We start from the raw sequence: 22979 nt of genomic DNA, 5'->3' as shown, positions 1-22979 counted from the left end.
ACACTCAACCCGCAATGCGCGACGACCACCGCCCTTTAATATTTACCTTCGAACAAGAACGATGTAAGGTTTTGCCCTTTTTTTCTTGCTAAAATAATTATAGTTCATGAAACGACTCTCCGCTTTCATTTCCATAGTGACAATACACTAAACAACCTTATCTACATTATCGCAAGACACGTAATGTTTTTCTTTAATACGATTGAAATCCGACATAGATACATACTCTATTTTAACCGGTTTTTCGACATCTTATCTCATCAAAGAGGGTATAAATTGTCATCAAACATATGTGAATTGAATATTCTCAACAACAAAAAATCATTTCCCAAGAAAAATCATTTCCCTTCTCACGATTACATATCGGTAATCAATTATTATCTGACGCATTGTCGACAGCAAGAGGGCGCGGTATTCGACTTAAACTGCAATTTACAATTTAATACTGATTGTATGCCGAATTGTATTGATTACTTTAGCATTGGTCAATATTCCCTTGAAAACTTAGTCAGATTCGTGGGTAGATGTGAAAAAAAAAAAAGTTAACTGTGAATAAACTCTTGTCAGTCACTGTTAGTATCAGCGACAATAAACACTCTTTGGCCTTCTTATTCTAATTTTTATTTTAATATTTCCTACCTTTACACGGTCTTTGCACTTAAGCACTGGCAGTCACTGGCAGTTCGCAGATACTTCAATGTGTTAAATAAACCATTTATTTCAATGTAACTGGACGGGAACACTGAATACAAATTAGTTCATTTTCTCTGCCTAGAATTTCTGATGTTCAACTATGAACAGGTGTTATTCGCGACAATTGACAGACAAGTTGTCGACGAAATAGAAAAAAAATCATAGAATAATCATAGCACCTGCCGCTAGAGGGCGTGGTAAACGAGATGCACCACGACTCAAACACGTAATACTGAATTTTAGGATATTGATTAGAGTGCAATGCGCTACATGTACAAAGAACACTACAAATGAATAAAATACAACGAAATATAAAATTTAAATGCATAAATAGAGTTTATGAGGGAGGTGGTTTTCTATTTTCCTATGTTTCAGTACTCCTTCATTTACTAATGCGTTGTTTTGTGTTTTAATAGATTAATTGACCTTTACACTACTCGTTTCTACTAGTATTATTGTGTAATGTACAGGCTATAAAAATGTGTTTCGACTTCAGAAAAACCACAAGGGACAATGAAGAAAAAACAAAACATATATTCGTGCTGACAGTGGAGAGCATAACCCGCGTATTTAGTGAGGGGTTTATTCCCGCGGGTTTGAATAAATATTCAGATTTATAAATATTTGTTTATGTACATGTTTCAGTCCCGTCAATTCAATAGCATGGAGGTAATAAGAATTCTGTTGTAGCATGGAGGTAATAAGAATTTACCTCCATGGCTGTAGTAACTAAATTACCACGAAAACAAGTAACAAAGAGCATGTTTACATAACTTTGAGATAATCAATTATATAAGTAAAGGTGTTTTAGTTGAAAACAAAGCAAACATAGCAATCTCCCTTCCGAAGCCGCTAGGACGCATGCGCCCAGTAATTACCTAAGCGTACAGCAACCGCACAAGCTATACTGCTAGTTTTGTCGCCAAAATAGTTCAGTGACGGTGGCACGGGGGGCAGAGGGAGGGCGTCGCCCCTCCAAAAATCAAGCCCTTTGTGTCAGCAAAATTTTGCCCTCAAAATGCAGGAAATGGTGCTTCAGAGGGTTATGCAAAATGTCGTCACGGTGACGCCACCTTAGTTCCAAAATATGTGGCTATACTAGAGAACGCTCGCTCAGGAGTGCCGCGATGACAGAATATAACCGTGAGACAAATCGGATGCAAAAACATGGTATGGTTTAACGCTGAACTAACTTACATAATGACAGCTTAAGTGAAAAGGGGAGCCTCGAATCCCCAGCTGGCATTATATAGCTCCCATGGACTGAAAATAAATTGTTCTTATTGGTCGATCGTTATTCAGAAGAACCCTTCATACGAATATATGAAACGAAGTGACGACTCCAGCGAAATGACATACAAGAGAACAATAATGTATGTTATGAATCTCAAAGAAAATGCACAGAGTATCGTCAAATATTTGTACAGGATGTACGAAATTGACGATAAATCGCTACAGTTTCCTAACTGTAGTAGCTATTTAAAAACAGCTCTGTCAAAACTAATTTTTATTACGCGGATCAACAGGCAAAAAAAAAAAAAAAAAAAACAATTGCAGATACGGGATGAGGGTAAGTTTTAGTTCTCTCCGACTGGACGCCAACTTTTCCACATTGAATGCAGCAAGGCTGACAAGTGGGCGGTGTACTACTAGTATTTGTTTTTTCAACTTCTGAGTGTGCATCCGAGCACGAAAGTCGAAGAATCCACACTCTCCCTGACGCTGGGTGGACATGCCAACCTTAAGGCCACACATCAGATGCCCGAGCTTTGGACCATCATACGATGCGTAGACAAATGGTTTGCTATCTAATATAAAAACTTACTTGGTAAATGTTATTTTATTTATAACAGCATAGTAAATCTAACTACTAGAAATTCACTATAAAGCAGTTGAATCAGTCAATCCTATCATTGAAAACTGGAAGAAATGACTGATATCATTGATTCCGGTGCACTGTTCGGCGTGTATTTGTGTTTTTTTCTTATTCCATTTTCATGTATTCATTTATCATTTTTTTTTATTACATACATCTTTTGTCGTCCATTGAAACGAACTCTTAGTATGAAGGTCAACTGCTGAGCATGATGGGAAATAAAGGTCAACTTGCAAAATGGCGACGGTAAACTACGAGTCGCAGTTTCACGCAGCGGTGAGCGTGATCAAGAGCCTACCGAAAAATGGTGAGTTGACGAATGAAATGCCTAGTAGATTTCTTTAATTAATGCTTTATCAAACAGCAACGATTGATTCTCAAAAAAAAAACTAGTGTCACGGAAGAAAACAAGATACCTCATTGAACCATGTCGTTGTGTTATTGTGCTGTGTTGTTGAGATTACACAGTCGCCGTTCATTTCGTTGCAAAGTCCAAACTACGATGTCAACAAACTGTATGATTGCACATGTGATATCAGTTTTACTGTCCAGGCGTATTGGCTGTCGTCTACATATGATCAGACAACGTACCTCTACTTCATTTTGTTCTATTCGTGTTTAGTTTCTACACTCACGTTGTAAACACAAAAACAGGACACTGACGCAAAAACAAAAATCACCAAACCTGACAAGTCACGGTGATGGACTTCAAACTATCCCCATGTTGACCCCAGCCTTGTTGCATTTATTATTCCGATGATCTCTGTAATTAATGTTATTTTAAAACTGCCTCGGTTAGGCATATGTGATCACTGTGACATCTATGACATGTGCGCCATCCGAATGAAGCAGGTACTAAGTATCAAATCTATTTTTACTCCATTCATCATGAAGTGAGTACAACAGTCGCACAATTAAAAAAGCAATGGCCAGCTTCAGATTGATCGTATCACAGAACCAATTTTTTTTTTTCTCACACTTCAAGTGGTTATGAAATAAATAACATCCAGTCAGCTAGATAAAAAATCATAATGCACAACTGAAAAATCATGAAATAAGACGTTTCCATTTTTAGTAGTCATCAAAAAACAGAAACTAAAAAAGAAGGTTGCCTGCAGCTTCTAAGTTTCTGTGCAGTCTGACATCATTTGCGTACTCTTGATTTGAGATTTACTGATTTTGAGAAATGCATATGCAAGTTCCTCGTAATTTTCTAATAGTCATTCTTATGTTTGTCGCACAAAATGCTTGTTTATCTTTTTGTTCTCAGCATAAGTGTACAAGCTGTCAACATGCTTTAAAATATTAAATATTCTCTGGGTTTTAATGTTATTGCTTATTATTTGCTCTAAATTAAAACCAAAAAGTATGAAAAATTGTGCCTTGAACCAGGGGTTTTTCTAGAAAAAAACTGCAATTCAGCGGAGCCACCAAGTGGGGGGGAATAGGGTTCTCCCTACCAGGGTGTGGAGTTTTTGAAAATTCTAAGTTAAAATGGAGCATTCTATGGCTTCCTTGGGCCAAAATTATTATCAGACAGGTCACAGTTGAAGACTGTGGCCACATGTGATCCCTGGTCAATCAGAATTTTATGGTTGTCCAAGTGCATCTGCTCCCAAGGGTAAGGTGGCGCATGACCATGGCATGAGGGCGCTGCACCCCTGTTCCCTTGTTTAAAAAACGTCCCTGCTTAAACTACTCTAATAAACCAGTTTTTGTTCACTGTAAGATTCAACGTTATGTGTGAAATTGAACAATAAAACGAAGGTCATAGCATAATAGTTACGCCAAAACAAACATGTTTTTGGGGAATTCCCAATAATGTGCTATACACGTTTGATGGTGGTCAATTTTGATGAAGTAAGGATATCTCAAAGTCATATTCATCTCTGAAAGATCGGTATTTTGACATTATACTATAAAAAAAAAAGGAATTCAGGTTTAAAATTCATCATGCGACTTTCATGTATTACGCAAGTATCTCACAGTGAATAAGAATATCACATATTGTTGTTGTAATAAAACAGGAAATTACAAACTCAACAAATTGCGCTAACATTTATGCTTCAAACAATAGTGAAATGCCTACCCTGTGAATATTGTTACTGTTGGTGTCCGAGTATGGAAAAAACACCAGCAATGTGTGAAATTACTTAACCTTTTCACCGTAAGATTTTCCCGCCCAAATTTTTCTGCGCTTTTTTTTTATATTCTTCAATATTTCTGGAAATGAACTCTAATTTTGAAGCCAACAGACAAAATTTGAGTCAATTTTCAGTTTTTACTCAAAAAATTTGGTTATTTTTTTCCCAATCTTCTGAAGGAAAGTGCAGACTATTTTGTGATGGTAAGAGGGAACTGGTGGTGAAATCACTTAATCTTTGTTGATTCTTCCTGTGTTTCTTTTCTGTTTTAATTTCTGCATGTTAAAGCCTCCTGCACCTTCCTTTTTTCTGTTCTCATTTTTCATTCCGCTTCTGGCTTTGGCTTATCCTTGCCCTTGTCTTGGTGCGTGTGTGTATAAACTGGATACTGATTCTAGCTCGTCGTAAAATGCTTCTGACAGGGCCGTTCCAGCCGTCGTACGAGATGATGAAGAAGTTCTATGGTCTTTACAAACAAGCCACAGAAGGGCAGTGTACAAAGCCTAAACCAGCATTCTGGGATATTATAGGACGACAGAAGTGGTAAGTACAATTTATCAGCCATAATATTGACATAGAATAGTCTTGCCAATCAAAACAATACTATTTGTTTGGTTGTCGTTACTGTAATGTGTTACTCAGCAAATTTACTTGCTGGATTAAAATCAGATTAAGCTAAAAATGAAATATAATCATCATGTTTTTAGTCATTGCTCACAACAGTTACAAAATGTGGGCAGCCTTTTTTTTTGTCAAAATTTTAAAAAAAATGAAAGGAAATTTTTTTGTTCAATCCTAAATTTGATGACCCTTTCAAAATAAAAACTGTCTGTACGCATCGCATCGACTTAGAAAAATTGATTAGAAATATTGTGTTTGGCCTTAAAGCGAGGTGCGCATGCGTCAGATATCCATAGTGTGTCAATGTTTACCAACAAGCGTCTACCCATGAGTCTTTGCGTGTTGTTATCGTCGCTTGGGATTCAATTCCCATGCGTGTGCAGGTGACGACCCTCCCGCTTTTATAGTGTGAACAATATAAAAACTCCAATTCATATCTACATGTATTTTGCTTGTTCACAGGGATGCTTGGTCCAACCTGGGAGATATGTCAAAACAAGAGGCAATGTCCTGCTATGTAAATGAGCTAAAAAAGGTAATTTTAGTATTACTTTCTATAGTGTCTTTTAAAATACAAGAAATTTGTATTCTATTCATAACAGACAAAGAATGTTGCTGATGAATGGACATGATTATGTTTGAGGCAAATTTGCTTCTCTTTCAATCCTTTGGGTGCCTTTTTTTGGCGCCATCTTCAAAATTATTTTGTATATTCTGCTTCTCTCCACATGAAATGTTGATAAAACTGACAAACCGTTCGATCAAAAACAAAGCAATATTTGAAACTGTCTGTATGATACAAAATAGTGATAAAATTTAGTGAATATTTTACAAAATGTGAAAAAATTTGCGCTGCAATTTAAGTGGTTAAAATATGATGATGGGTACAAACATTATTATTCAGAAAAGAATTTCTTGTCAAATGGGAACGAATTTGATTGTAAAATACCCTAATATTGTTTGTACATCATGTATATGATTGTCCATAATATGAAGTTATAATGAGGTTACTGAAAAGTATGCTTGAAGACAGTACAGCGGCAGTATTGACTGACGCGCAACGGTGGTCGATGAGACGGTGTACTGTCTGAGTGCATACTTTTCAGTAACCTCATTATAACCTTATTATTATACATCTTTTCCTTCCAATGATACATCATGGGAATGCCGAATTACAAAAAGTTTAGAACAGAATCACCAAACTTCTTTGTGTGGAGTCCGGTCAAACCCTGGTGGCAGCCAGGTTTGCTTTTATTATTAGAGGATACTTACATGCGTAATCATTCCATATTTGGAATTCGCATTTCCTAATATGGTAGGATGAAAATACCCAGCAAAATTATTTTGTGACATATGTATAATAATATGATTTATCAATAGCAATTTAACTGATAGTGAAGGTTGTGTAATAGTACAATGTTTCAGTCATTGCAGCACATCGTGCATGATGTAGGTCACATGTGACATATAAATAAAGTTCAAAGTTCATCTGTTCACATGAAATTTCAACGTGTTCTGCTTGACTGCTGTGGCTCTTTATAACATCACCCGCTGAAAGCCTCTATGGGTAACCCAAATGTAAAGGGGAAAAACGACGTCAACAAGAGATGTTTTGTGTAACACCTCCAAATTGAATGTTTCTGGTTGGGATATCATTAAAAAGAGAAAGTATTTTATATTTAAGAATGTTGAAAATATATTTAATATAATTTTTGTTGTAATGCTGCCTACATGACTCAACTATCATTATTTTTTGACATTTTAAACGTTTGTTGCTCTAAAATGTTGTTCTTGATATGAAAACTTGTCACTTTTATTTTCATGTTTACAAAATGTAATGGTATACAATCACATACACGGGATTTACTTTTCTCTTGTAGAGGACGAACTAGTGAAAAGTTGTACAATGTTTTACGTAGCGAAAGATTCCATGAAATAAAATAAAAAAGATGATAAGGGACCTGAATGTGTTGCCATGGTAGCAATGACTTTGTTATTCCTCATGACATTAAGCCATACTCTGTTGGCCATTTTGAATTGAGAATTGGTCAAAATACATTCATAGTTCAAAATGTTTTTTCTTGTAAATATGTCAGGAAATTGCTGTCAAAATTGTATTAATTATTTCTTTATGTTTATATATTGTCTATTCTCTTGTTTTTTTGCATCAGAGCATTTTTTCTTATTTTTTAGCTTCACTGTCATAAACAAAATGACCAAGTAGAACTATTCAAATACTGACTGAATGTTGTTCTTTGTTCACAAAATTTATATTACCATAAACGAGATAGCATGGAGTGATTCTATATCTGACTATATATTTCATAATTATAATATATATCTGCCTTTCTTTATTAGCAAATGTTTGTTTCTAAATTAATCAAAAATCAGTGTTTGGAAAAATTTATAGAGAATTGCAAATTGTTATGTTGATGTTTCAACTTCAAATTGTGAGGGTATTTGACAACTTTTTGAACAATTTTTTGCTGCCAATATTTTGGTACAACAAAGTTTCATGGGTAAACATTGTATATACGCTATAAACGCTTTTATTGACTTTTTAGTTCTGACGTTTTGACAGCTTTCTCGAGCGGGATATGCAGTCTGTAATCAATGGTGTTATTTGTTAGATTCTTAAAAATATATTATTTTTCTCCTGCATCTCATTTAAACCCAAGATACCCGAGGGTCTAATGTACTTAATTACTATGCTATGTCCATATCGCAAAATAATATTTTGGCTGATTTTAGTTGACAGTTGATTTTGCTCCTTTTTTTGAAGTAACTTGCTGTTTTATGTGATATTTTCACCTACTTCGTATCCATGAACATATCACCTTGCTTGTACATGTACGAATGTATACAATTTTGTGTTTTTTGGTGGAAAGTCAGTTGATGAGCATGGGAGGGAGGGGGGTGCGCACTGTTTGAAGGTTCAGGAGTGAATGGTTTGTTTGTTTGTTCATAGTATTATAGTGCTGAACATTGCCTTTACCATTTTCATCACCAAACTTTCTCCCCCAAATTTTTCTGCACTTTTTAGTCCCCGTTCGGACGCAGTCCGAAAGCGGGGACTTATGTTTTGACTTATGTTTTTGTGTGTTCGTGCGTGCGTGCGTCTTTGCGTGCGTCCGGACCTGTTTCTTAGAAATGCCTGGACCAATCACAATCAAACTTCACACATACATCATACATGATATTATACATAGGCACGTCAATTTGTTTCACGATCTGATACAAGATGGCCGAATGGCGGCCATTTTTGTGCTAAAAATCATCAAAATCAAGCATTTTTCGGCTGTTTACAGATGGATTTTGTTCAAAATTGGTATATACGTTAGACATTATAGGACCTTGATGCACATCATTTTGCTTTACAATCTGATTCAAGATGGCCGAATGGCGGCCATTTTTGTGCTAAAAAATCATAAAAATCAAGCATTTCTCGGCTGTTTACAGATGGATTTTGTTCAAACTTGGTGTACACATTAGACATTATGGGACCTTGATGCAAATAATTTTGTTTTTCAGATTAGATTCAAAATGGCCGACTGTCGGTCATTTTGTTTTAATGAATGGGCTTCTAGAGCCATATCTCTGACTTGTTTTGATCGATTATGTTCAAATTTTGAATATTCATTATACATCATGTCATAGATAGACAGATATATTGGTTTGACGATCCTATTCAAAATGTTCGAATGGTGGTCATTTTTGTGCTAAAAAATCATCAAATATCAAGCATTTCTGGCATTTATGGACAGATTTCGTTCAAACTTGGTACATACATTAGACATTACGGGTTCCTGATGCACATCATTTTATTTGTTAGATCAGATTCAAAATGGCTGTCTGGCGGCCATTTTGTTTTAATGAATGGGCTTCTAGAGCCATATCTCCGACTTGCTTCCACTGATTATGTTCAAATTTTAAATATCATTATACATCATGTCATAGATAGACAGATGTATTGATTTGACGATCCTGTTCAAAATGGCCGAATGGTGGCCATTTTTGTGCTAAAAAATCATCAAATATCAAGCATTTCTGGCATTTATGGATGGATCTCGTTCAAACTTGGTACATATATTAGACATTACAGGTTTCTGATGCACATCATTTATTTTCCAGATCAGATTCAAAATGGCTGTCTGGCGGCCATTTTGTTTTTATGAATGGGCATCTAGAGCCACATTTCTGACTTGTTTTGACCGATTATGTTCAAATTTTGAATATTCATTATACATCATGTCATAGATAGACAGATATATTGGTTTGACGATCCTATTCAAAATGTCCGAATGGTGGTCATTTTTGTGCTAAAAAATCATCAAATATCAAGCATTTCTGGCATTTATGGATGGATTTCGTTCAAACTTGGTACATACATTAGACATTACGGGTTCCTGATGCACATCATTTTATTTGTTAGATCAGATTCAAAATGGCTGTCTGGCGGCCATTTTGTTTTAATGAATGGGTTTCCAGACCCATATGTCTGACTTGTTTTGACTGATTATGTTCAAATTTTTAATATTCATTATACATCATGTCATAGATATACGAATATATTGGTTTGACGATCCTTTTCAAAGTGGCCAAATGGTGGCTATTTTTGTGCTAAAAAAATTCTCAAATATCAAGCATTTCTTGCATTTATGGATGGATTTTGTTCAAACGTATAACATACATTAGAGATTACAGGTTCCTGATGCACATCATTTTATTTTTCAGATTGGATTCAAAATAGGCCATTTTGTTTTAATGATTGGGCTTCGAGAGCCATATCTCTTAAATGCTTTGACTGATTATATTCAAATTTTATATATTCGTTATATATCATGTTATATATATATATATATATATATATATATGTATACATGTATTCAAAATGGCTGATTTTGAATGCTGTTCCAGAGCAATATCTCTCAAAATGGTACTTGTTTGATGATCAAATACAAATGTCAATCATTTTAATGTTAAAAAAAATCATATACCTGACATGGTTATATTCCAGCTATATTACTATAAACAAAACTATATATCTTAAATTTGATAACTAACAGGGACTGTGCCATGCATGGCTTGTTTCCTATATTCTTCAATATTTCTGGAAATGAACCCTAATTTTGCAGCTAACAGACAAAATTTTAGTAAATTTTTAGTTTTTACTCGAAATAAGTTGGCTATTTTTGTCCCAATCTTCTGAAGAAAAGTACAGGCTAGGCTGTAAACAGGACTAGATGGTGAATTTGTGATGAAAAGAAATAACTGATGGTGAAAAAGTTGAAGAAGCAAATAGAGTATATTCTATCAGATACCCTGAGATTAATATAGTTTATGTGATTTTATATAGTTACAATTAAATATTATTTTATTTTTATTTTTCGCTGTGGACACAGTATAGTTATATTGGCGGGAAAAATTACATACTTTGATGAAATAATTTTTTAAGCCACACAATGACTTGTTTTACCATAAAATTAAATCAATGTCTTTCATTTTACAGACTTTGAAAAAGTACAATGATCCTGACAAAATAAACAAGGTAATTTAGAGACGGGGATTACCATCGCCATAGTAACTGACATTTTCAGATTATGTTCTATTTTCCATTGTCAAATTTTGAATTATTCATGGTGATATGGGTTAAAAAATTTAAATGAAGTAATCCATAGAATACATATAGAAATTGGTTAATAAAGTTAGCAGTAGGAAGTACCTGTATTGACAAAGAAAAAACCTGTTATTATGTAATTTGTGTTCATTAGTCTTTTACATCTCCATTTCACCAAAAAAAAAACATCTTGAAAATAAAGCAATTATTAAAATTATTATTTTTTATTCCAGATGTTAGAAAAATTTCCAGAATCTGGAAAAATGATGGAGGTAAAAATGTTATTTTTATATGGGAAATAAGGAAATGTTTTATGGACACCTAATTACCATAAAAACTCAATTAATTTGTGCACCCCTTTCATTTTCAAAAGCTGATTCATGTTAACAAAAAAAGTTTATAATTTTCTTTTTTTATTTTGCAACCTGAAATCAATCATAATAAGAATATTAAGAAAAAAATTAAAGCTAGTTGCAAAACATGTTTATTATGTTCTCCATCGTCACACCGTAAATACTTCCCTGGTATTGCTGGGTATCAATAAAACATTCATCAAAATGTGAACTTCATTCTTTTACTCAGGGCATACAATATATCAATAAACAGAATTTCATACATAGGGCTAGCCAAATAACATTTTAAGACAATCCATAGATCCTAACATATCAATCATTGGATATTAATTAATAAATTTAACTTTGTAATACCTCTGGTAATTTTTTGGAAAGCAATGCTACTTCTCGTCTTTGTTGTAAATTGGATGTTGTATTGTGATTTTTTGGCAGATTTGCATATTGTTTCACTAGCAAAGCTTCACCCTAAATTGCTGTGTCGTGTATGTGAACTTCTCACTCAACTAATTTTTGCTGATGATCAAATCATAGCAAATGTTTCGTTTTCTTTTTTATAAAAAAAATGAAAGTCTCAATTTATTGAGTTGACATATATCATTAATTTACATGTATGCACAAAAAAATATTCCATTTATATGCTATTAATTGAACTATTAATTATTTTACTGCCAAATAATTGAGTTTTTACGATATTGTCACCCATTAACTGTCATCAAATGCAATGCAATATGACAACCCTCATAATACAATGAATACCAAGTTAGGGCCATCAAATCACTGCCCATTGGCGCAATGAACTTTGACTGCCTATTAAATTGTCATTGAATTCACTGAAACTCAGTCTCCAATAAATATCCATCAAAATTAAGTCTAACCTACATATATACATTTTGCAAAGGGAAACCCTAAAACTGAGTCCAATAAAAGTATTTTTAAGAGCATAGTTTGTTGAGGTTCTTATAATATTGATAATTTTAATAAATTCCTTGCTAATATTCCTCTGTAATTAGACGCATGAGTAAAGAGGTAATACACTGTATTAAATACATATCTCTTGTGTACTACACATCAAAACGTTTTATTTTGCCTTACAGATGATGCATGTTTATCAGTCTGATCCACGGCCAGAAAAAATCAAAGAGGTAATTCTGGATAGTGTCCAGCTGTATGCAATTCTGTGGGTTCTTCATAAACAAAACAGTGTTACATGTATTATATCTGCCCAAGGAAGAACATGGAGACACAACTGCGGCAATTGTTTTTAATGTACATTGTGATTTGTATGCAAAGCAGATAGAAGTCTTACAAATTATTTTACCATATTTTTTTTAAATTTGTCTAAAAATGAAAAAAAAATTATTTTACTTCCTAATCCAAGCTAATTTGCCAACTAGTTGCCGTAGAGGCCAACTTTTTGCCATAGTAGGAATCTTGTTACCATAGTGGCCACCTTGTTGTTATATTGTTCAAAAAATAATCTTCTATTTTAATGTGTTGCCAACTGTTTCATGAACATGTCTGACTGCACTAGGTTCATTTAAACTTTATATATAGACTATTTCAAGACCACAAATGCTGGAATGACAATCTTTTTCCTGAAATAGTATTGAATTACCATTTGTGTATTTATCACATCAACTTTGGCATTTGGGTCGCCCAACTATCCTGTTTGCGCTACCCAACTCACATTTACATCCTCCCAAAAAACAAGGGGTGTTTAAAACAGTTGATGCAAGTGTGTTGATGGGAGTGTGATGGAAAGACATTGAAACCCCGACTCGAATGCATCAATTGTTTATCAAGCAGATTCATTTCATGTGTATATGAACATACTTGTGACTGTTTCATGTATTGAAGTCAACACAATGGTGAAAGTTTTTTTGCTTATCTTTCAGTCATTTTTAAAACTGTTAACAGTCATTACATCATACTTTTCTTTCTTCTACACGTAATTTGGAAGAAGGATTAGGTAGCGCAATACACTTATATCACACCAATTTGTCATTGTTAGCGATTGATTGTAACATTGACGACACTTTACCATGGATTCATTGTAATGTTTCTTAGATTTGCTTCATTCATAAATCTGCCTCTAATTAAGCATTAATCTTCATTATTTTCAGCTTTCATTGCCACAAAAGGCAATTTTTTTGAATGTTTGATCCAGACCCATAAAATAATTTGTACATCGTATTCATAAATCATTTACAAGCAATTAAAACTCGAGTATCTAATGCATTTTGTAAAAAAGAAACATGAATTTAATTTTTTTTTTTTTTATTTCAAGACATATTTTAGTCATTTTTTATTATTAACTACTACTTTTTGAAAACTATCAGTTACTGAGAAAACAGATTTTGGATCCAAGTTTATCAAAAAAAAATCATTTTTTTGCTAGGTTGGTACATGTACCACCCTCCATTCTACGAAATACTTACACATCAATCTATTGTATCACTGCACAAGCTTCGTATCTACTTTTCAAATTTATAATTAATTTAGGTAGAAAAATTACCTATATAAACCATTATATGTTTCATTCTACTGTAATATTATAATACCATCTACATGTATGTTCACTGTACATGTACTATGTTTACATGTTAGCTGTATACCATGTTTTTTGTGTGTGTGTATAAGTGATATGCTAAACTTTGAGAACGGTAATTTACATCACATATCATGGTTTATTACTTTATAGGAATGAATTAAAGTCATGTCTCTGACATCGTTAGTTATTTGTCTTATTTTTATTTTTGACAGATTGTTGAGGCTATGCCACACACGCCGGAAGTCGCCTTATTCGTGAAAAACCTGGGACCCTTTTTTGAGGCCATTACAGACAATGGCCCAATGGAATTGAATGCAAATGAAAAGCCATTACTTCCTAACGGCAATGCGACGATAGGAAACAGCGAAAGTTCAGAAAATGAGACGCATCCATTTGATGTATCCCTGTCAATGCTGGAAACGACCGGTCAAGAAAATGGAACTCACAAGTTTGACCTTGAAGGGACGGAGGGTATGTCAATTTTTTTATTATTTTCTCAGTGTTACTAGTTATTAACCTACATAAAAAGATTCTGAAAATAAATCTATACAGTGAATTTCATAAAGGCATGAATATTTTTTTTTTTAGAAATTTTAAAAATATTTATAAAACATTTATCTTTGAGGGGGATCCTCACGCTTCATTCAAATCCAAAAAATTACTTTTGGTGGCTGTAGAAATCATCCATTACCCATTGGTCAATTCACTGCAACACGTTGTTGATTGGTCAAATTGTTTGCAAATCATCATTTGAAGTTTTTAAAACAGTTGTAAATATTTTATATAAAAACATTCATGCATTAATGAAATTCACTGTATCACCCAAATGTTAGTTTGTAGTGTTCTATTTCAAAATAGCAGTGACCACAAATTTCATCAATGATTTTATGGGACTTGTTTCAGTGTGTATTTTACATATTCAAGACTATCATATGGAAGTCTATTTAGCAAATACTTGAATTTGATTTTGAAATAGGCATCATATACAGTTGAAAAGTTTACAGTCCAATATCAGCAAGATGTTGGTATTTCAACGTGATAATAAAATAATACTTGGTGATTTTAATGTAATATTGATTGGTTTTAATTTCATTGGTAATGACAAGTATATAACAAGTTTCAAATAAAAACAAAACCCATTGCTTTAGGAGAAAATAATCACAGTAGTGTAATCTAATCACAAGTGAATAATGTTGATTATTACTATAGTCATGATTATAATAACTCAATTCATTATGATTTCCTATGAAATGCAAGTTTTATTTTATAAGTTCTCAATGTGAAAGTACATCGACCATGCACATGTGACCTGAAAACTCTGGTCTTTGACCTAATAGGTCTAGCTAAATGCTTCTTTTAAAAAAAAACATACAATTTTCCAGTAAAATCCTGAAACTTTGATGATAATATTTGCTTCTTTTTGAGTTACCTTTCTAATGGAGCAAATATGGTAATTTTATATTTTTTCTATCATAGAAGAATCGCTAACTGAGGAGGAAGAAGACGAAGATGATGACGTGGAAGAAGAAGATGAAGAGGAGGTAAGATCTGAAGAAGAAGAGTTAGAAAATGGCGAGATGAAAGAAGATTCTATGAATGATGGGAGAGATGATGGGAGAGATGGGGGGAATAGTGGAATTGATGAGAATGGTGGTGAAGAGGTTGCGTTAAATGAAGATTTACATATTGTTGACAACAAAGCATACGTGATGGAGGTCAAACCCATAGATAAATCAGCTGTGTCAGTTAAAAAAGAGAAAAAAGACTCTGAGAGTGACGAAGGTAAATACATTGTATTTTTCATTCAAGGGAAATGTTGATGTTTATCCCTTCCTCATATGTATTTTAGTTTGTACAGGTGAATGATTGCATCTTGCCCACAAGTTGTAGATTTAAATTGTATTAGATGCACAACAGCTTTAATTAATTGGTGTATTATTCCGCATCACTAAACATATCCTGTATCGCTGATGGAAAATACATGTCTTTCTTGAGCGAGACATCTATTAACAACAAAATGACTGTACGTTCTAAAGTGGGCCTGTATTCCTAATAATATTAATCTTAATAAATTTGTACATCATTGGCGGAATTTCAAGTGATACGATATTCAATTTTTTGGGAGTTATACTCCCGTTAATGTTGCCATAACAATAGTGCTGCCTGCCAATGGTGTCTGCTCACTATCTAAGTCTGGCTCGCATCTTACGGAACTATTGGGTAGTATTCTGTGAGCTGCTGCCATTCTACTGATGTTATCAAACAGGAAAATATTTTACAAAATCTGTGTATACAGAATTAAAGAACAATTTAATCCCATATTGGTAATTCCACATGCCAAGTGTCAAGGGATGTGATATAAGATTTTTATCTGCTGTCCATTGACAGCTTTATTGTGTAACTGATCATGTATCAACTTTTCATGAATGACATTTCTTCTTGAAAACTACTCTTCAAATTGCTTTTGTATTTGGTGTGTAGTTGCCTTGGGTGACCCCCTCCAATTTTGTCATTTCGTGCCAATATCATAAATTATCACCATTTTCAACAAATAATTTTTAAAAACTATCAGTCAGATAATGCCGATAATGCTTGGTAGCGTTATTAATTCTGAGTCTTGTAAATCAATATATATGAGTGCAGAGCTGTCTCGAGTAAAAGGTCATTTGTTCATTTTTTGCCAACCTCATATATGGTGAATTGTAAGAGAAAAGTAACAATGCGCAAGTCAATGTGGGCATACATGTATGTGGACCAACTTTTACACTTATGTGAAATTGTTGTAGTTGCATTATTCAAACTCATGAAATCAAATTAAATATGTTATTATTATTCTCAGATGGTTTTGTCCGTGTAAATGGTGAATACATGAATGGGGGTTCGTCACCAAAACTGACTGTAGCCGAACCCACGTTCCCGCATGCACTCACAAGTGATACAGACAGTGGCGATGAGATATTCTGTGATTCAGTGGAGAAACAATACATCGAAGATGAGGAGGCAAGTCATATAATTGCAGTTAAATTGTCAAAACCACATCTTTCTGTCATTTCTACAAAACCCATTGCTTAATTCATGAGTTTCTCAAGTTGCTACTCGCATGTGACGAAAAAATGTAGGGGGTTTATTTTATAACCAGTCAATCGTCATTTTACATTTTGAATACATGTTTGTTCCCCTTGTATGTTGCCCCTCCCCCTCCCAGAGATTTCTGACATGTATAAATGCCAACGTATTATATTTTGTTCTGTCTTATTGAGTGTATAAATGTAGAATTTCGTTTTCATTTAGTAAAATTTTAATGGTAACAATTAATCACAAAACTGAAGTTGGTATCTGCCTAAAACTGCTTACTCTTGGTGACTGAAGTGTATCAATGTTTTCACATTCATGGTAACTAAGCAACAAAAATAACTGGAAACACAGCTGTTCACGTGTGCCTATAATATAGGAAGTAATGTTCAGTAAAGCTTGCTTCTTCTTCTTCACTGCCAGCTTTCATATATTCCTTCTCTCATGTACGTGTATGTGTTGCTATGCTTTGTCACATTGCAGATACCTAAACTTATACCGTCTCCAGACATGCACGATGTGGTTACTTCAACACCAAATAAATCTAGTTTTACCGTACAGGCAGAAGTCTATGACAAGCCGTCTGTCAGGTTTAGAAAGCCGGAGATTTCTCACATCATGGATGGTAGAGACTCTGTGGTTAGACATGGAGGAGGGGGAGGCGGTGGCGGTGATGAGAGAGGTGGTAGTCATGGTAACAATGAATCACATAGTAGAGAAAGTCAGGGAGGGATGAGAGGCGGACACAGAGGTAATCAGCTATGTTTAAAATAATTTCTGCTCTAGAATATTTGCCAAGTGCTCAGTAAACAAATGTGAAAAAACTCTTATTGGAACAATCTAATTGATGTTTTGATGTCAAATCTTTGTTTGTATGCTATGTACAAAATCAATACTTTCAGTTCATTCACATCCAATCCATCTTGTTGCCAAGAAAAACTTTCGAATTGTATTGAAATGTGTGGTTGGAAGACAATGCCAATAATTCAAAATTTTGCTTTTTAGGGTCTCCTCACAGAACACCGTTGTCGGGGAAACCATCCAGAGGTACAGGAGCAACCGGAGGCAGTGGTGGGCGTGGAAACAGACAGAACTCACCTCCGAAGGGTGACGTTAATGAACAAATAGCTGTGGCCTTAGAAAGATTACAACAAGACATGAACAGTGTCTTAATTAGATTAAATACTTTAGAAACTTTATCACTCAGACAACAGGTACAGTAAGAATCTTTCATAAGCGAAAACAAATCATTATTGAATAGTTCAGATACTGTGTATGGTTACCAAATATATTATGTGAAGACATTCAAGTGACTGTGCAGTGATTTTGTATTACTTGTTTTTGCACGTATTAAACAGTATCCATTTTGAGAGTAAAGATACCAAAGTTGTAAAAAAAAAACACATTTTTACGAGATTCGTATATGTGCGTGGGGCCGTTCGCATTCAGTGACTAGATCCTTGTGTCAAACACTACGTTGCTGTTGCATCCGATGTAAGTGGTAAGAAAGTGATAGAACTTAATGGGGAACCACTCAATCCCATGGATTGCACTAAAGAATCATGGGACACTATTGTTTATGTTGTTTACAAAGTTAATCTATCTTTTGTTATCCATTGTAATTTTAATCCAGAAAGTAAATTTGTTGTGAGATTAGGCTTAACTGGAAGTGCTCCTTTAAAATAGATATGACACACGTGGGACATTTCTAACACCTCCTAACCTGTTCTATTTATTGTTCCTCTGCCAGATGTATAATCATTAGATGTATAATCATTTCTTTCACCTGTGTTTTTTATTGACATGTGTTTTATGCGCGTTCTGTTACAGACTGAGACTCAGCAAGGGGGAATGTGGGCAGGAGCACGTTATCCCACTTCTCAGGAGCAGACACCGTCGTCATGGTGGCCGTTGAGTGGCATGTCAGGAAAAACTGTATTTTTCATTATTGTATGGCCCTTTATTTGCAACTGGGTCATTAAGTATTTAGCACGGAGGCGGCAAGGTCGTCGGCTCTAGTTGATGGGCTTTCTCTGGAAATTTTTTGCATGGATTTTTGAAACAGGTGCGGTCAGCTTTCGACATGTGATAGTGAACAGTTAACGGGATAATGAACACTTGACATGTTGATGAACATCTGACATGTCGGGATAATGAAAATGTCACATGCGATAATAAACAACTGATGTGATAATGAACACTTAACATGACGTCTGACATGGAATGATGATTATCTTACATGCGATAGTGATCATCTGACGTGCGATAATAAACTTCTAACGAAGATCTAGCAATTCATGATGAACACTTATTGATATTGAACAACTGACCAACTGAGCACAAAACATGTGACACCATGATCGAGTGAATACCAAAAACTCAGTACTTCCCCGTACTGATTAGGATTAAACTTACAGATAATTCCTGACGATTACCGGTATATACAACAGCACTGGTCAGTACTACAGCCACAAATGTCACGTTCAAGGTCAACTTATTCATCGTCTGTGATGTGATATCCTCAATAATATGACTGCCTCAATGAAACCTTGAAATACTGCATGATGCTATGCATCAATTTATTGTTGTCTTGTATATGGCATACTCATTGTAGAAAGATACAGATTAAACTCTGTAGTACAAAGTATATAATGTTTGGGATCAGCTGCTAATCTAGGTGTTCTTAGTAGTTCAGTGGTACTGTGAACTATGCAGTATTGCTTGAACTTGACCTGTCACGCACATTCACGCATTTATCGCATTTGCACATGCCCATTTAACATATTAGTATTGCCCGCTCTTAACATGCTTAGAGCACACATTACCATCAGGCATTTTACTGTAGCACCCTGAGAATCGAATAGATTCAATTAGCCATGCTAATATTTTTTTTATTGAAAAATGTCTTTAAAGAAAGTAACTCGCAGGCATGGGCGCTCATACATTTAGGAGTCAGCTGGGGTTTTTTGTGTTTTCCTAGACTAACTCAAGATCGAGCATCACTGTTTTGTTCGAGTGTGCGACACACAAATTTTAATGCAATAAATATGTGATCCAAATGCTATCAATGTGCATTGGGAAAACGATGTTTACAACACCCCATTTTGATAATATGCAACCCTAATGTGGTATATGTGTGATGCAAATGCATTTATAACGACAGGTTGCTTGAAACCAGACATGTGATGTATGTTTCATATCTGTAGATAGAGTTTCATAGTGTATTTGAGTTCTGAATTGTGCATCATGTGGTTGACCTGCTCATTTTGAAAACCAAATTACATCATTCTTATAAAATCATGCATCTCCGCCGCTCAATCGTAAATTCAAACAACTGTTGAGTCAGCGATTCATCTAAGCACTAAATTTGTTTGTATTACTATGGCAACATGGGTAAAATATCTGGCATACAGCAAAATTAACATTTTTTTTTAATCAATGTTTTTAGTGGCCCTAGTGCCTAAACTGTGAAGATAGTGTTATCTTTAGATGACTGTTTTTAAATAATATCAACAAATGTGATGTGCTGCATAACTGAGTATGTGCATGATCAACACACAATGAGAATGTTGCACATACGTCTACAATTTAATACAGGGAGAGGTTTAGTTACCCAAAACATTTCTGAATGTTTCCACAGTTTCTGTCACTCTGTGAGTCTCTTCATAGTACTGTTGGTGAAAAACATTTTTGACAAATGCAATCAATTGATCCATTCTGCGCAAATTTGTCAAAACCAAAATATATTTTGCATTTAATCAATGGACAACTTAAAAAAACACACACCATTGTACATATGTAGACTGTTTGTTTTTTTTGCACATAAGCAAACATCACCAAATTAAAAACATTCAAATAATTTAATACCATCAAATTCATATGCATGTACATTGCATGCAAAGTTGTGAAATGAAATACTCAACATATTTATGGTTTTGAACCCAATAAAGTTCAGTGTGCAATAATACAAAACGATATATGGTTATGATCCCTACAGGTTGCGAGGTGACTTTTATGTTGATTAGCTTCTAGATATGAAATCCAAATCTAAATAAGAAATCCTTCAAGACTTGGTATGTAGGTATATTCTTTTTGGGAAATTTATAATTCTCCTGTGGGGTATGGACTCAAAAATTGACTGTCTAAGTTTTCCTGAATTTGAAAAATACATCAGCGCTTTGGAATGTGGTCGTGTTATACAGAGATATACCGGTACTGACATGTAGTTTTTTTTGGTTTTAATTCAAGGTCACATGTGATACACAATCACACATATCAATAATGCTGGATCAAACCTTTTGTTTGATATTAGTGTTTTTAATAACACTCTGATAATAGTGTCACCGTTTTTGAACTTTGACCTGATCAGAATTTCATTCTATGTCGACGATTCTTATTATCTCAATCCCATCTTCGTTATTTTGCTCACAGGCTCTGTAAATTATGCATTATTAAAAAACACAAGTTTTTATAGTGATTGAATTTCCTAATGAAGCAGCGCCCTCTATAGTGTGATATGTATTTTTTTTAAAGTGAATTTTATGTAAATATTTGTAAAAATCATGTAACAAGAAATTAGTAAACACATTTTTCATGAACCCGTTGCCACTTTCTAGTTTTTTGACTTGTGTGTGAATCAGTAAAGGGAAGGCAGTCTATGGGATTAGATGCCCAAAGAAAATAAGCATGTTCTGGTTATGCACATTAGTTAAACATGCACATCACAGCGGATGAAAAGTCGGAAAATAGATTGCAGAGGACTTCAGTGTATTGTTCTCATGCTACTCAAACTGGCATTCACATTTGCATAAAAATAATAAGGAAATGATTGAATTAGTACTTATTTAATATTCTTATAAAATGAAGACAAGCAAGGCACGAATAATTAACCTATATTATAGTTAATAAATTCACTCTATGTTTTTACTGTAATTACATTATTTTTAATGAAAAAAGATTGTTGATAATAGGACAAATTTATAACACATCATGGACTGTTGAGTCATAAGTTTGTTGGGAATTTGAAAAAAGGTTGTGCAGAAAGTCGAACAATACTCGAAAAAAGCTGTGGGGATCTTTGTAAAATAATTTGCAAAGTTGTAATCAGATTGAAAGTCAATAGTAGATTTTGAAATGATAGAAGTTAGCTGGAAAGTCAAAAATGGTGGGTGGGAAGTCAAGCATTACATTGAAAATCTGCATCAAAGTCGAGAAGTTTTTTGAAAAGTTGCAAAATTCATAGTGCACTTGCAAAAGTTAGAAGAACAGTGAAAACAAGGAAAGTTGATTATGTCTGAATTAGGTAAAATTTGGCAGAATAAAAAGTCGAAAAAAAATAGATGACAGAAGTTAGCTGGAAAGTCGAAAATGTTGGATGGAAAGTCAAATAATACGTTGCAAAGGAGCAAACATCAGCTGCGAAGTCAAAAACATGTGGAAAGTCTAAAAAAAAGATTGCAGTTTTACAAGTAGGCAATTCAGAAGAAAGTTGTGTGGAAAGTCGAAAACTCTCTGGCAAAGTTGCAAAAGTAAGCTGAAAAAGTAAAAAAAAAAGTTATGTAGAAGGTTGAAAATATTTGATTTTTGGTGAGTAGTTGAAAATAGGTTGCCGGAGTACTTCTATTTATTTTTTTCATGCAGGTCAAACTCACATTTGCATAAATCCCAAATGCATATGCAAGTGATAATTTGCAAGTTTCCTAAGACACCATAGAGAGTTAATTGGTTTACCATCAATACATCTTCCATTCATAAAATACTTGTTTATTCAACTTTTCTGGTTTTATCAACTTGTGTTTTCGCGTTTAAAACTGTAGGATGAATGTAGAACTAATTTTTCCTTGTGAAAACTGGCCAAGACAAACCTAATATATTTTCAATGTATTCCATTTGAAATAAAGCTGGGTTGGAAGGTACTACCGTAGTTTTAACAGCCATGTAATTTGAAAATTAATCTTCAAAGATATTTGAGACAAATGTATTGCACCCTCATTTCTGGAATGAAATTGACAATTTATCTTTTGAACGAGCCTGCATTTTGCATAATTGATTT

The 22979-nt window shown here is 34.1% G+C and overlaps 1 protein-coding gene across 3 annotated transcripts; it reads left to right on the top strand.

The window, feature by feature from the left end:
* Positions 1 to 2792: 2792 nt before the first annotated feature.
* Positions 2793 to 21525, top strand: LOC102801249 (acyl-CoA-binding domain-containing protein 5-like). Of its 3 annotated transcripts, none has more exons than XM_006819610.3 (12): positions 2793 to 2876; positions 5136 to 5256; positions 5797 to 5869; positions 10844 to 10882; positions 11185 to 11223; positions 12399 to 12446; positions 14068 to 14326; positions 15332 to 15637; positions 16695 to 16855; positions 17411 to 17678; positions 17933 to 18141; positions 18758 to 21525. In XM_006819610.3, the coding sequence occupies exons 1-12, from the start codon at positions 2807 to 2809 to the stop codon at positions 18944 to 18946; spliced, it is 1782 nt and encodes a 593-aa protein (XP_006819673.1). In that variant the 5' UTR covers positions 2793 to 2806; the 3' UTR covers positions 18947 to 21525. The 3 variants fall into 3 exon arrangements, with proteins under 3 accessions (XP_006819673.1, XP_085351604.1, XP_085351605.1); XM_085495478.1 differs by having other exon boundaries at positions 16695 to 16859; positions 17493 to 17678; XM_085495479.1 differs by lacking the exons at positions 10844 to 10882; positions 11185 to 11223; positions 12399 to 12446.
* Positions 21526 to 22979: the final 1454 nt, after the last annotated feature.

The sequence above is a fragment of the Saccoglossus kowalevskii genome, chromosome 21, assembly GCF_978046115.1.
Source record: "Saccoglossus kowalevskii chromosome 21, keSacKowa6.1, whole genome shotgun sequence".
In the NCBI taxonomy this organism is placed as follows: domain Eukaryota; kingdom Metazoa; phylum Hemichordata; class Enteropneusta; family Harrimaniidae; genus Saccoglossus; species Saccoglossus kowalevskii.
This window is presented reverse-complemented; position numbering and strand designations above follow the sequence as displayed.

Bases quoted from the DNA above. Each gene is read 5' to 3' on its own strand.
- LOC102801249 (XM_006819610.3), top strand. From the start codon at position 2,807: ATGGCGACGGTAAACTACGAGTCGCAGTTTCACGCAGCGGTGAGCGTG. The intron at 5,870-10,843 runs GTAATTTTAGTA...TTCATTTTACAG, and splicing joins ATGTAAATGAGCTAAAAAAG to ACTTTGAAAAAGTACAATGA. The intron at 10,883-11,184 runs GTAATTTAGAGA...TTTTTATTCCAG, and splicing joins ATCCTGACAAAATAAACAAG to ATGTTAGAAAAATTTCCAGA.